At 33.7% G+C, this 13,730-nt stretch overlaps 2 protein-coding genes across 2 annotated transcripts; both read right to left on the reverse strand.

The window, feature by feature from the left end:
• Nucleotides 1-166: 166 nt before the first annotated feature.
• Nucleotides 167-3,154, reverse strand: LOC130993864 (uncharacterized). Its single transcript, XM_057918900.1, has 11 exons — nucleotides 2,853-3,154; nucleotides 2,688-2,772; nucleotides 2,480-2,604; nucleotides 2,322-2,406; nucleotides 2,114-2,240; nucleotides 1,867-2,024; nucleotides 1,354-1,759; nucleotides 1,160-1,270; nucleotides 1,006-1,077; nucleotides 686-919; nucleotides 167-600 (listed from the first exon to the last, which is right to left on the reverse strand). The coding sequence occupies exons 1-11, from the start codon at nucleotides 3,079-3,081 to the stop codon at nucleotides 412-414; spliced, it is 1,821 nt and encodes a 606-aa protein (XP_057774883.1). The 5' UTR covers nucleotides 3,082-3,154; the 3' UTR covers nucleotides 167-411.
• Nucleotides 3,155-9,805: 6,651 nt separating this feature from the next.
• LOC130995410 (uncharacterized) lies at nucleotides 9,806-12,827 on the reverse strand. Its single transcript, XM_057920681.1, has 3 exons — nucleotides 11,910-12,827; nucleotides 11,427-11,830; nucleotides 9,806-11,156 (listed from the first exon to the last, which is right to left on the reverse strand). The coding sequence occupies exons 1-3, from the start codon at nucleotides 11,979-11,981 to the stop codon at nucleotides 10,046-10,048; spliced, it is 1,587 nt and encodes a 528-aa protein (XP_057776664.1). The 5' UTR covers nucleotides 11,982-12,827; the 3' UTR covers nucleotides 9,806-10,045.
• Nucleotides 12,828-13,730: the final 903 nt, after the last annotated feature.

Below are 13,730 nucleotides of genomic sequence, written 5' to 3' on the forward strand. Positions count from 1 at the left end.
ATATATACAATATTATAATTCTTAGCAAATTATGTACTTTAGTTAATGATGCTGGTTAAACATGATTATAAATGTATAGAAATAACATTTAAAACTAAATCACATTTACCAGATAAAATTAAATAGTTACTACCAACACAAACTGGCAAATTCATACATAAGGTCATGCAGATTAAACAAAATAATTACTACCAACACAAACTGCTAGATTCATACATAAGGTCATCTAAATCTATTGACTGCAAATTATATGATGCTTACTCAAGTAAGCATCAATATTTGCAATCAAACCAAAACTAACATAACAAAAGTACTGCAACATAGAGTTTGTAATAGAAATAACAGTTAAGATGACCATTCCTACTTAGAACCTTAGACAGATCAGTTCAAAAAACAAAAGGATTTGCTTCGTCAATTCTTTTCAATCTTCACTTTCACAGCTCTCGCCTTCTTCTTCCTATCATTTTCTTCATTTGTGAAATCATCCAACAGCTTCCTCTTCACAGATTCATGGCACTTAGGTTCCTTAATAATCTTCGATGATGCATCACTCCCAGTCTGTGTAACCTTCTTTGGGGTGATCATCCCATCTTCACAATCCTATTTCAGTAAACAATAAAAAATGTTAAAGTAACTAAACACTAATTTAAAGTACAAATATTAATATTCATAAATCATACAATACCTTCCCAAAAACTGTAGCCATTGAAACATCAGTGTTATGTGATAAGGACTCACAATCTTCCAAGTAACCTTTGTCAAACAAATTCTCTGCAGATGCAGACATCCCACAAATATCAGCCTTAGTTAGCAGCTTCCTCTTCACTAATTCATGGCAATTAGGTTCCTTAATAATCTTCAATGATGCAGCACTCTGGGTTAATGTTTCACCCTTTGGGGTGATCATCCCATCACCATCCTATTTCAGTAAACAATAAATAATTTTAAAGTAACTAAACACTAATTAAAAAGTACAAATACTGATATGCATAAATCATGCAATACCTTCCCGAAAGCTGACATTGAAACCTCAGCAAGTGAAACATTCATGGGGGTGCTCAACCCATCTCCATAATCCTATTTAAGGAAATGAAATACATTTCAATGTCTAAACCAATTGTAAAAAACACAACAATTAATATACACAAGTATACAATACCTTCCCAAGCTCTTCAGCAGCTGATATATCTGTAATTTGGGAAATCTTTGATAAAACATGCGACTCTGCAAGTGAAACAGTCATGGGGGTGCTTTTCCCATCTCCATAATCCTATTTAAGTAAATGAAATTAGGTTTCAGTGACTAAACCAATTGTAAGAAACACAACAATTTAAATACACAAGTACACAATACCTTTCCAAGGTCTCCAGCCATTGTTATATCTGAAATTTGAGATAAAGACTCACACTGCTCTAAATAACCTTTGTCAGACAAATCCTCCAGGGTCGCAGAAAGCCCACAAACATCGTTCTCTTTCCAGAAATGATTAATGACCAGTTGGTCAGTGCAAACTTTAGTAACTGTGTATGGCTTATCCTCCACAAAAGATGCTTCTGATCTCATCTGTATCTTAAACATAACAACTCGTTCATTCAAAGCTACATCAATCTCCTTTGGAACAATCTTGGCATCAGCTGCCTCTTTGTCATTCATTGATATTTGCACAGCTTTTTTCCCAACCAAGGCCACAGCCTCCTTATCCCACACCAATAAAGAAGCATTATTGGTACAATCAACCACATTCAAAATCAGTTGATACCTATAATAGATATAAATCACATATGAAAAATTTAATAAACTTGTACAATACATCCTATTAAATCATATTGAATAAATTAAATACTAATGGCATTTAATATACTTAACCTCTTATTAACTACTGCATCATATTTGTCACAGTTACCACAATAAAATCTTCCAGTTTTCTTTTCCACTTTTCTTGTGCATTTTCTGCAAGCGTTATAACACCATTGTGCATAACAGTCAACATTGTCTATTTTGGCACAGATCCAATGCTCCCCATCCTGCCAAAAATCATAACAAAGAAACTGTTCTTTTGTTAAAACACATAATCTTTCCTAAATTTACTCTTCTTAGCTATTAAATGCATTACCTCAACTGTGAAAATATCATCGAGCGTTTTAACAACTATGTTTCCATTGAAGAAATCATCAGTTTGAACAACACTTTTTTCAAATGATAATTCAAGCCTGGCTGAAAATGACTGATTCCCAATGATCCTACACATAAACAACACATTACTAAAGAAAAACAACAATTATAAAATGCATATCAACACTACACAATCATGAAACACTTACTGCTTCCTAAAATCTTCTATTTCGGGAATATCAGAATTTAGAAAAATCTGAGAAGCATTGTAAGATGTGCATGCTCGCATCTCACCTACATACAATCAAAGTTAGCTATTAATATTATCCACAACATACAACCTGAAAAAATCAAACAAAATTCATACCACGATAAAAGTTAGGGCGACAAAGCTGAATAATAATAATCTGAACCCTTGTGTCTGCAGCATCAGCTTGATTGAGGAACATATCAACATAGTCCTCCCATAGAGTGCAGTAGATTTGATTGTGGCTGTTAAATAAAATCATATTATAATAACAAAAAACCTACATAATGATTATACTGTGAAAACTTAAATAAAGATTAACATATACTTTTGATCCTCCAACTTTAATTCAACCATTTTTGACTCGGAGTCATTCTTCACAAACCCTTTCCCTGCTATCACTCCAATAACATCTACAAAATAATCCAAGGTTACCAAACTGCACATTGTAGTACCAATAAACCCACAAATACCAAAAAAATAAAACACATACCAAACATTCCTACTGAATCAGTAGTCTGAATTGAAGAAATATCCTCAAATGATTTGAATGAGAACTTATAGTTTGGAAAACACTTTGGAAATACTTCCGAAATCATGGTTTTTGGCGTGAGTTCAAGACGATGCACATGATCTGTCACCTTCCACTTCGTACCATTTCTCTTGACCATGAAATTCATTATTTGATAAACCAAACCTTCTTTAAGTTTGTTTCCAAACATTTTGGTTAGTTTGTTTGGCACACTCAATTGTATCCGTGTTCCCTACAAATATATTAACATGTGAATTGTTATGCAACAGGAATGCACTGATTTGCACTGATTCAGGTAAAGGACAACACTGTACTGCATATTTTATTGGTAAGCAGGGAAGTATTTTCATAGACATACGAAAAAAGTTTTTTTTTTTAAATGAAGGGAAGTATTTGCAGGGAAGTATTGGTAAGCATATTAGTATTTATTGGTAAGCAGGTGGGTATTTGCATAAAAATGAACAGGCATATATCTTACATAATTTTTTTTAATATAATACTATTTTGTAATAAATTAACAAAATTACACACACACTACAAAAACATGTTCATCATGCACAACACATTCAAATATAACAGTTTGGACAATATTTTTATAAATGAACATGCATATATCTTTCATAGTTTTTTTTAATATAATACTATTTTGTAATAAATTATCTGATACCAAATACAATTACACACACACACTACAAAAACCTGTTCATCATGCACAACACACTCAAATATAACAGTTTGAACAATATTTTTATAAATGAACATGCATATATCTTTCATAGTTTTTTTTAATATAATACTATTTTGTAATAAATTATCTGATACCAAATACAATTACACACACACACTACAAAAACCTGTTCATCATGCACAACACACTCAATTCGAATTATTTCGGACTTTGAGCCAGCAACGTATCTATTGTACACTCGCACACAGCGCACTTTTATGGCTTGAGTTGTTTTATTTGTCACCAGTGCATCAATATTGGTGTACAGGGGAGCCATCTTCAACTTTTTTCTAAAATCATTTAAAAAAATTAAACAAATATTAGATCCTTTTTTGGTTCCTTAAAAATGTGATACGAAAAATTATATCTTAGCATATAAACATTCTAACATGGAAAAAATGATTACATATCACTTTATGAAAATTCTTTCTGCAATAACGCAAAGTACTTTATTTTTGTACAAATGATCATGTATTCAACTTTGTCATTGCAGAATAGCTTAGCCATTTCCAAACAAACATCTTTTTGAAAAAGCAAACAAAAAGTTTTCAAGTAGACAAAGAAAAAGAAATTTTTGAAAAGTAGTAAAGATAGAAAAATGAGCATACAGAATATTCATTATAGAAAATCAAACAAAAAGTTTTCAAATAGACAACAAAAAGAATTTTTCGAAATGCAGTGAAGTTTGAAAAATCAGCATAAAGAATATTCATCATTCTCACTGCCACTTATCAGTGGAATAGCTCTTTCCATGGAAAGGCTCTCTGCAGCAATATTGAGAAATGATTAAAAATGAAACAAATAGAAATTTTTGAAGATTTTTGAAGAAGACAAGAGAATCTTTAAAGTACGAAATCAGATAAATCATCTCATTGCCACTTATAAGTGGAATAACTCTTTCCATGGAAAGGCTCTCTGCAGCAATTAGAGAAATGATTCAAAAGGAAACATATAGAAATTTTCGAAGAAGACAAAAGAATATTGCAAGTGCGAAATCAGATAATTTTTTTGGAAAAAAGAAGGATGAGAAATATTACAAATGTTAAATCCCAGAAGTTAAGTGTGAAGAATTAGAAGATAATGAAGTGGTATTTATAGAATTTCGAAAACAGTTGGCTGAAAAGAAATTTGGGCTCCAAATTTCAAATTCAAAATCGTGCTGATGTTGGAGCCAAAATGCAGACCCTCTCTTAATCCAGTGCACGATAATCAAGCAAAATCCATTGGGCTGATTGGCGGGAAATGGCTGCTGAAATTTGGGCTCCAAATTTCAAATTCAAAATCGTGCTGATGTTGGAGCCAAAATGCAGACCCTCTCTTAATCCAGTGCACGATAATCAAGCAAAATCCATTGGGCTAAAGGCTGGGCTGATTGGCGGGAAATGGCTGCTGCAGAAAACTCTGCTTTTATATTAGTATAGATGATGTAGTATCACTTCTAATTATAGAACTCAAAGAAATGATTACAGTAATTAAGTAGTTGGTAAATATGGATCCCCAATCTTCAAGAAGATATCTATAGCTAATTATGAATTCCCACAAAATTAATGAACATAATTTACGTATATGTAAAAAATGCAGTTAACGATGAGATCCATCTGCAATTTATAAGAAGCAATGAACAAAATTTAAGCACATGTTAAAAAAATGCGGTCAAAAGTTTTATATTCAAGTTCATGGTTACCACTATCTTTAAGTCGATCTATTCATTTTTATTATTTTTATCCTTTAATCATTATCATTAATTTTTTTAATAATCGTGTGAAGTGTGAACAATAACAATCGTTGATAATAGGAGGAAGATAATATTTTGGTTTTAATTTTTTTGATTCATGAATTTAGTGGTGATATGAGTGATGGTGACGAAGTAGCTACAGCTACAGGTTGGCTCATTTCAATTTTCATTAATGCTGCTTTCCCATTTCAACATGTACTGTCATTACACATTTAATTCTTCTTTTCAAATTTCAATATAAAATTAAAACCAACAAAAGTAACTCTGTACTTCCAAACTTCGTCTTTTAAATCGAGTTATATTACTAATTAATTAATAATTTTACTAAAGAAGAGTTGTGGGTCTAAACTTTCGCATTAAGCCAAAATGAAAGTTTAATTTTTTTTTATTTGTTTTTTCTTCTTCTTCAATATATATATATATATATATAGAGAGAGAGGTTCAAATAAGAACCACTAATAAAATAAGAACGGAGAACCATTTTAAGCCATTCGATCATCAAGATCTACGGTGGATGCATCATCTTGGTGGATGGATGCAGGTGCTGGTTCGAATCCTGAAGGGAGCAAAAAAATTATTTTTTTCGGATGCATTAAATTTAATAGCGGATGCATTAATTTGTATAGCAGATGCAGTAATTTTATTGGTTCTTATGTTCTCACGATAATTGTGGTTCTCATTATAACTGCACCCTATATATATATATATATATATATATATATATATATATATAGGGAGAGGTTCAAGAAAGAACCATAAATAAAAAAAAGAACGGAGAACCATTTTCAGCCATTTGATTATCAAGATCTACGGTAGATGTATCATCTTATTGGATGAATGCAGATCCTGGGTTCGAATACTGAATGGAGCAATTTTTTTTTTTATTTTTTTGAGTGCATTAACTTTTACAGTGAATGCATTAGATTTGAGGGTTCTCACGTTCTCACAATAATGTAGTTCTCTCTAGAACCACACCCTTTCAATTCCCATAAATTTTAAAGGTTTCTGTTCATATTTCAAATGAAGTTCAAATCGTCCATCATCTCCCATGCTATCACGAATACATACATATACTGTATCTATCTATAATCTATCTATATAATTGATTTTGTTTAATAAATTTTTTCTTCTCTAAAAGAAAAACAGTAAGAATATGCACAGTGTAAAACCAAGAAAAATTGGCATATTATACCAAAAGATTTTATCTATTTATGAACTAGCTAGTATAAATTATGATTTTTTTTTTTAATTTCATTCACTAATTAAAGTTTTAATTATTTATTCATCTTTCTTGCAATCTGCTTCCAATGTTGTCCGAAATTATAGTTTCCAATTAAGTGTTCTTTGTTCTCTTTTTTGAGATTGCATAATTCATATGATAAAATACTCAAATCAATAGTATATTTCTTGCTAATAATTTTAATTTCATTTAAACTACTCCATCCGTCCACAATATCATTTTCCACTTTTGACATTTTAATTAATCCATAATACCATTTCCACTTCCATTTATAGCAGTATGGTCCATATAACACTTTATTTTCCTGCACATATTTACAGTGTGACTCAAACTCCACTCACACCAATACCCACTATTATCAATTACTATCCACAAATATAATTTTCTTAAAACTCGTGTCGTCCACAATATGGAAACGATATCGTGAACGAATGGAGTATTATTTTCTACATTTATTTAATTTTTAATATAAATTTTTATTTCTTAACTAATTTGGCAGACATGGGCATTTAGTTTAATCATTTAATGGAAAACATAACTCTACATTAATTACTTGAAGGGGGCTATTTAGGGCTGTCAAATCGTGCGTGTCGAATTGTTATCGGGTCAATCTGATATCGACACGATCTGATGAGGCCAAGTCTAAATACGATCTGTTAAGGAAGTGCTCGACACAAACATGAACCCGACACGATTTACTCAAACTCGAACCCGACACGAATACGATAACAATACGATTTGAATCGTGTTGACACGATACGATAACGACACGATCTGATTAAAACTTGATTAAACACCGAAACCCTAAAGGTTAAAGTGTAGAAAGAATTAAAAATATAAAATAAATATTTAATAAAAATAATAATATTAACTCTATCAGGTGACACGAACCTGACACGAAATTATCAGGTCGACACGATAAGGATACGAACCTGATATGGCTTGACACTAACCCATTAATTTTGGATAGTTTTGTATCGTGCTTTTGTGTCGTGTCAAAAATTGTCAGCCCTAGGGCTATTTGTAATTAAGTAATTTTTTCATTTTTTTATTTATTAAATTTAATAGTATTAGTTTAAAAATTAGTGATCAATTATAATTAATTAGGGAAATTGTTCATGATAATGAATTATTAATAATAAATTATAACATTAGTGTCAAAAGTACCACCCGAACCCGCGCGCCCATTCCGATCTGGTCCGCTCAAAGTAAGAATAATACAATTCGAAATTGTAAAAAATGATCGAAATTTGTGTTTTTAAGATGAGAGGGCCAAATATTGGGTTTCAATTCCAAATATTGCTATATGGGTGCATATTCTCAAAACAATACTTACTCAATTACTCCATCCCTTATATGGATATCTAGAATCTTTTGGCGCAAGTTTTAATAAAAGTGATCGATTGAAAAAGTTATTGAGTGTGTTGTAAATAAATATAAAAGATTTTGATAGTGAAAAAATGATCCCATATTAAAATTATTAGATCATTAAAGAAAAATTTATTAAATTATATATAAAATAGTATCCAAAAATAAAAATAACATATATTTCAACAAAAAAAACATAATTTTAGGATAATTTTAGGAGAGGAAGAGAGTACATATTAATATCATGCTATCCCGCCCTCTACATGGAGATACAACTAGTAGTTTATTATTATTGAGATAGAAGCCTTCAATAGTTATACTCCACTTTTTATATCGAAAAATGTTTTAGACCCATATTTATTATAGTTATCTTTCTTCCTTTTTTTAAAGAAGGATTTAGTTCCACATTTATCTTCATAGTGATTCTAATCACCAACTTATTTATTACTTCATTCGTCTTATTGATGATGACTTTTTTTTTTAAGTCATTCCACTGAAAATGACTCATTTTTACAAAGACAATATTTAATTTTTAAAAAATTGCGTGTTTTACCATTTTTATCGAATTTACATCTTCTTAATTTCCATATAGAAAAGAAATAAATCATATTTAATGAGCCGAAGAAAGTAAGGTTTAAGCATTTTTTCCAATTGAATTGCATTTTATTCTCCCTGATTTTTTATAGTTGGGTGCATCAATCATTCAATCTTACAAATTTATAATTCCGTAAATAAATAATGATGAAATATAGGCAAAAGATGTTTCAGAAAAAAGTATCAAATGCATATGCTGCTTCGGCAATTCAACCGATTTAGTCGACAACTACAAAGTAAGAAATGTTTTATGGTAATTCTAGAGATTTCCTTTGCTTTTTTTTTTCTTTTTTTTTTTCTTTTCAGAGAAAAATTTCGTTCAACTTGGACACATGCATTTCTTATTATGGTTTGACTTTGGTTCAAGAGATTTTTTACTTATTCGCTTTTGAAAAGCCAAAAGCTTTTTATGAAGGTGGTTGCCTAGCTTGAATATGGACAATTTCTTTAGCTTGTCACTACCAAAACTACACAAGAAAGTCCAAAAAAAATTCTACTTGATGAACTCTTACACTATTCAATAGCAAAATTAAGCAATTTTGATAGTAATGAATTCTATTGTGATTTTAGAACTAAACGACAACAAGTGGATGCATTAGTACTCTCACGGACAATGTGATAAAATCCATCTTGTGCAATCGTTTTGCAAATTATGATGCACATTCTCATGTTCTTGTGGAATTGTTTGCAAATTGCACAAGATCGGTACGTAAATTATACTTGAAAAACATTAAAATCTATAAAAGTATTATTGAAATCCAAATATAACAGACTAAAACCTATAAATGCATCATTGATAAGATTAAAACTTAAGACTTTTAATTAAAAAAAATATTCATTTTACAACTAGATTATCATCCCAAAGAGATAAAGCCCATTTGCCTACATAAGATTCCGGATAAGAATATATATTGCAGTAGCACGCTTGGGGAATATCAGAATTGATTCTTGTATAATTGTATTGTATTGGTAATTTGGTATCGACCAAAATCTTAGAATTGTGCAGCATTTGACAATTTGTAGAGAGTTGATGGGCTTATCCGTATAATAATTTGAGAAGATATGGATGTAATAAATTGAAGATGTCATGCAAAAGAAGTGATTGTCACAACCCATGAACTCTGGCAATTGGCAACAGTAATAATGGCTCACCCATACCCTACTCCTCTCATTAATTCCCACCACCCATTTTTTGAGGTTTCTCAAAGTCACAGATAACGACGCGCAACTAATTCTACACCTAAACAATATTGCTCCAAACTAGAATTTTATATGAGCTATCATCATTCAGATAAAATCTGTACATATACCAAAATAGAATTATACCAATATTGTTTTGCAAACACAAAATATGATAAATCTAAGCAAAATTTGTCCCGCCCACGAGAAATTAGTCCCTTGCATTGCATCTTCTTTTGTAGTACTAGATTACGTTATGATCGTTATCCTTCATCATCAATGCCCCTCAAGTTCAAGTGTATTACTATTAATTAACAACTCAGTGCCTCGTATTTCACCGGGATCGGATTATTGAACCCGGTTTGGGAAAGCAAACTCCCAACCGTTGCAAGATCCCGGCAAAACACTCCTTGAAACGACGCCGCAACCGCGGCAGAAACCTCTGCCACCTCCGTCGCCTTCTTCCGCTGCTTCTCTGCCGCCTCATCCTCCAAAATCGTCGCCATTAAACTACTATACCCCCTCTGAATCATTCTGTACAACAGCAACGCCGACATTTTCGCCCGATCTCTCACTGAATCCACGTCCTTCTCATCCGCGAATTCGCATTTATCGATGAAATTCCAAGATTTATCAGGCTTGTGTCTCAGCATGAGCAGCAAATGAGCTCTTTCCAATTCCGATCTGGAGCAACCTCTCCTCAATCCGATCAAGGCGTAATAATCGACGTTTCCTGTTTCGCCGGCGGCCAGCCGCTGCTTCAGCTGCTGGATTTTTGCCGCCAATGAGCACAATTTGCCCGGAATTTCTCTGTATTGAACGTTCTGCCGCTTCCAAGCAGGGCCTGGCAATTTCCTGTCGCGCAAAATCGAATTGTACAATAATTTCAAATGCTCCAGGTCGTGGAGGCTATCCGGCAAGCACCTTATCAATTCGAACAATGTCGCTCTAATGGCGAGCGCGTCGATGCATGATGTGTCCAGCGCTAGGGCTCTGTTGCAGTCCGCGATGGCCTCCGCTATTCGCCCGGCCAATCGGAAGGCGGAGGCGCGGTGGACGTAGCACTCCGACAGAAATCCCTGCGGCGCGCCGCGGCGGCCGTCGAGGATTTTCGAGAAGTGCCTGACGGCTTCGGAGTAGAGTCCGGCGTCGAGGGCTGCGATCGCGGCCGTCTTGCGGCGGATTAGGAGTTTGATGTGGCAGAGGAGGTGTGAGATGCTCTCGAATTCGGTTTTCGGAGGCCTCTCCGGCTGGTGATTCTCGCCGGAGAGCGGGTGCTTGTTGGAAGAGAAGATGTCGTCGGAGAGAGAAATGCTCTCGCGGCGGAACGCGGCGGTGGCCATGCGTTTTCCGGTCTGCAGGAGCACCAATGCGTCCTCCATTAAACCTAGGTGGCAGCATGCTTGGCCTAACACCGAGTACCTGTTCGATGAAATGCGTAACAGACCGAGTCAGCTGTAACTCCACTATAACTCGTTTTTCATAAAATTATTGAATCTGATCAAATATGATTTGGTGAGATTTCATTAATGGCGGCCAGTGGTTTCGCGTGATCTACAAGCTATTGTTTTTGAAATTTCATCTCTCAATTAAATTTGTACTGTATCAGTCAATATTAATCGTTAATTATTACTCCATTTTATACTAGTATCGATTCATACAAAAATACAAAATGTAATTGTCATTTCATACCTCCATTGACCAGCTTCCTCCACGTTCTTAAATAAACCGGTGATAACTTTCTTCTTCAAATCCGAGACAGAGAAGCATGTACACGCCGGCTCGGACCCGCCGCCGGAGGAAAGGAGCGTGACTCGTTCCCTAGACAGCTGAGTCGAGGAGTTATCGGACGAGCCGGTGGTCGACGCGTCGTCGGAGATCACCATTTTCAGACTAGGAATGTAGTCCTGAAGCATGTCCGCCACCTCCTTAAACCGGCGGAGGTACAGCAGGCTCCGTGCCTTAAGCTCGAGCGCCACCTCCATGCGCGGCGCGACAGCCAGCGCCGCTTCGAGGAGGCGGAGCGCCGCCGCAATCTCGCTCTGCTCCTGCGTCGCGATCAACATCCTCGCTTCCCTCACGTATCTCTCCACAATCTGCATTCGCTAAATCAAATACCGTGTTGTGCAAAAATAACATAAAATTGGTTGAGGAGAAATTGAGTGAACCGTATACCTTTCTATTGGTGAGCCACCAGTGTTTCTTCTCGGCGGCGGCGGTGGTGGAAGATGTAGATGCTACAGCCATTGGTGGATTGGAAGAATTAACCGTGAAGAACTGGCTCCGGCTGCGGCTGTGTTATATATGGGTGAAAAAGTAGTCACATTTTAATGAGGATTTACCCTCTTATGGAGAGGGAGGAACTGCAAATCTGAGAGAAATGAAGAAGAGAGAGAGTGAGGCAAGTAAATAGGAGAGAAGAGGAGGATAGGGGCTTTAAACAACAAATGCCAGCTTTGGCCTCACAGAGAAACCTTTCATCCTTCTACTTCATCGCTGGCATCAGATTCTCTCTCTCTCTCTCTCTCTGCTTTAAATTGTAGAGAGAGAAAGAGGTCATTAGCTACTCTACGGCCTACGGCCACTCATAATAATAACCTGTGAAAATTCCTTACCAATATAAAATCGTTTAGTACTACATTAATTGTAACATTTCATATTTTGGGAATTTTTACCACAATCAAAGAAATTATTTACACATATAATTACATCTAAATCCGTATTTAATTCTATGTTTGGAAACTATAGAATGATGAATGTACACGTTTTAAAAATTTCGAAGATAGAATTAAGACGCCTTAGCGTATGATTTTGACTCGACAAGAAGAAGACATATGTAAATCTGTTTTGCGTGGAATCGCACCTTTATTATCCCTTTTTATTAAATTTCATCACCATGCAGCGTTGTTGGTACTTTTCACAAAATTTACCGGACATTTCATACTACTTTTCTTTCTAGATAAATAAATAAAAGGATTAATTGCATCATATTTTAACTTTTAATTAATACTCAGAGCATCTCCACCGAGTGCAAAGGCTCGATTTGCCTCGCATCGCACCCCGCCGCGCTTGCACCCCTGACTCGATCTTCAGCTCCAAAATTCACACTCGACTTTAAGGTAAAAGTCTACGGTGCATGCTTGTACGCACCTTTAATTTTTTTTTTAAGTTGATTTTTTTTTTTAAAAAAAATTGTGTTTAATTTTAGTTTTAATTAAATATAGCTTAATTTTTTATAGTGTATTACACATTATAGATAAGCTTACACTTTTCGATGTCGAATTCAATACAAAATCATCTTAATATATCTTCTCATTTTATAGTGCATTGCATTGTAGAGAAGCATGCACTTTCCAATTTGAGATACAATACGAAATCAATATATTGTAGCTTCTGTTTTATAGTATACTACATATTGTAGATAAGTTTACACTTTCGACGTGTGATATAATACAAAATCAAATTTTCCAATTCTTTCGATTTTTTTTACTTAATTTATAATATAACTTTTATTTTAATTATTTAATATTATTTAATTGTTGCAATTTCGTTTTAGTTATTTTTTATTATTATTTTAATGAAATGTTAGATTTCAAAATTAAAGAGGTAAAATAGAATAAAATGAAAATGAAACAATTAGAGCTCATGAATGTGGGATATGGTCTAAGGTGACTATCTCCTTAGAGCCCCCCAAAGAGGCTCTACGGCTGGAGATGCTCTTATACTTCGATCAATTAATCCTTGAATTTTTAATAATTTAAAATTTTATTGTAATTAAAAATTTCACAACAATTAATTCTACGTAAACGGCATAATTTTATGATATGGCAATTTAGCAGGAAAATAAAACACTGTATTTTTTCTATTACATAAAATTATATTGTTTTCTTTGTCTTTCATTTGTATTGTGAGTAGAGTTCAGAGAACATGATTTTAGTGAAAGAAAATGACATCGTTTTTATGTTATATAAAACACATTGTTTTAATTATCTGCTG

Source organism: Salvia miltiorrhiza, chromosome 7, assembly GCF_028751815.1.
Source record: "Salvia miltiorrhiza cultivar Shanhuang (shh) chromosome 7, IMPLAD_Smil_shh, whole genome shotgun sequence".
Lineage (NCBI taxonomy): Eukaryota > Viridiplantae > Streptophyta > Magnoliopsida > Lamiales > Lamiaceae > Salvia > Salvia miltiorrhiza.

Coding starts and splice junctions, on each gene's coding strand:
- LOC130995410 (XM_057920681.1), bottom strand. CDS start 11,981: ATGGCTGTAGCATCTACATCTTCCACCACCGCCGCCGCCGAGAAGAAA. Junction 11,831..11,909: donor GGTGGCTCACCAATAGAAAG/GTATACGGTTCA, acceptor TAGCGAATGCAG/ATTGTGGAGAGATACGTGAG. Junction 11,157..11,426: donor GAGGAAGCTGGTCAATGGAG/GTATGAAATGAC, acceptor TTCATCGAACAG/GTACTCGGTGTTAGGCCAAG.
- LOC130993864 (XM_057918900.1), bottom strand. CDS start 3,081: ATGTTTGGAAACAAACTTAAAGAAGGTTTGGTTTATCAAATAATGAAT. Junction 2,025..2,113: donor ATGATATTTTCACAGTTGAG/GTAATGCATTTA, acceptor GATTTTTGGCAG/GATGGGGAGCATTGGATCTG. Junction 1,271..1,353: donor TGGCTGGAGACCTTGGAAAG/GTATTGTGTACT, acceptor TTACTTAAATAG/GATTATGGAGATGGGAAAAG.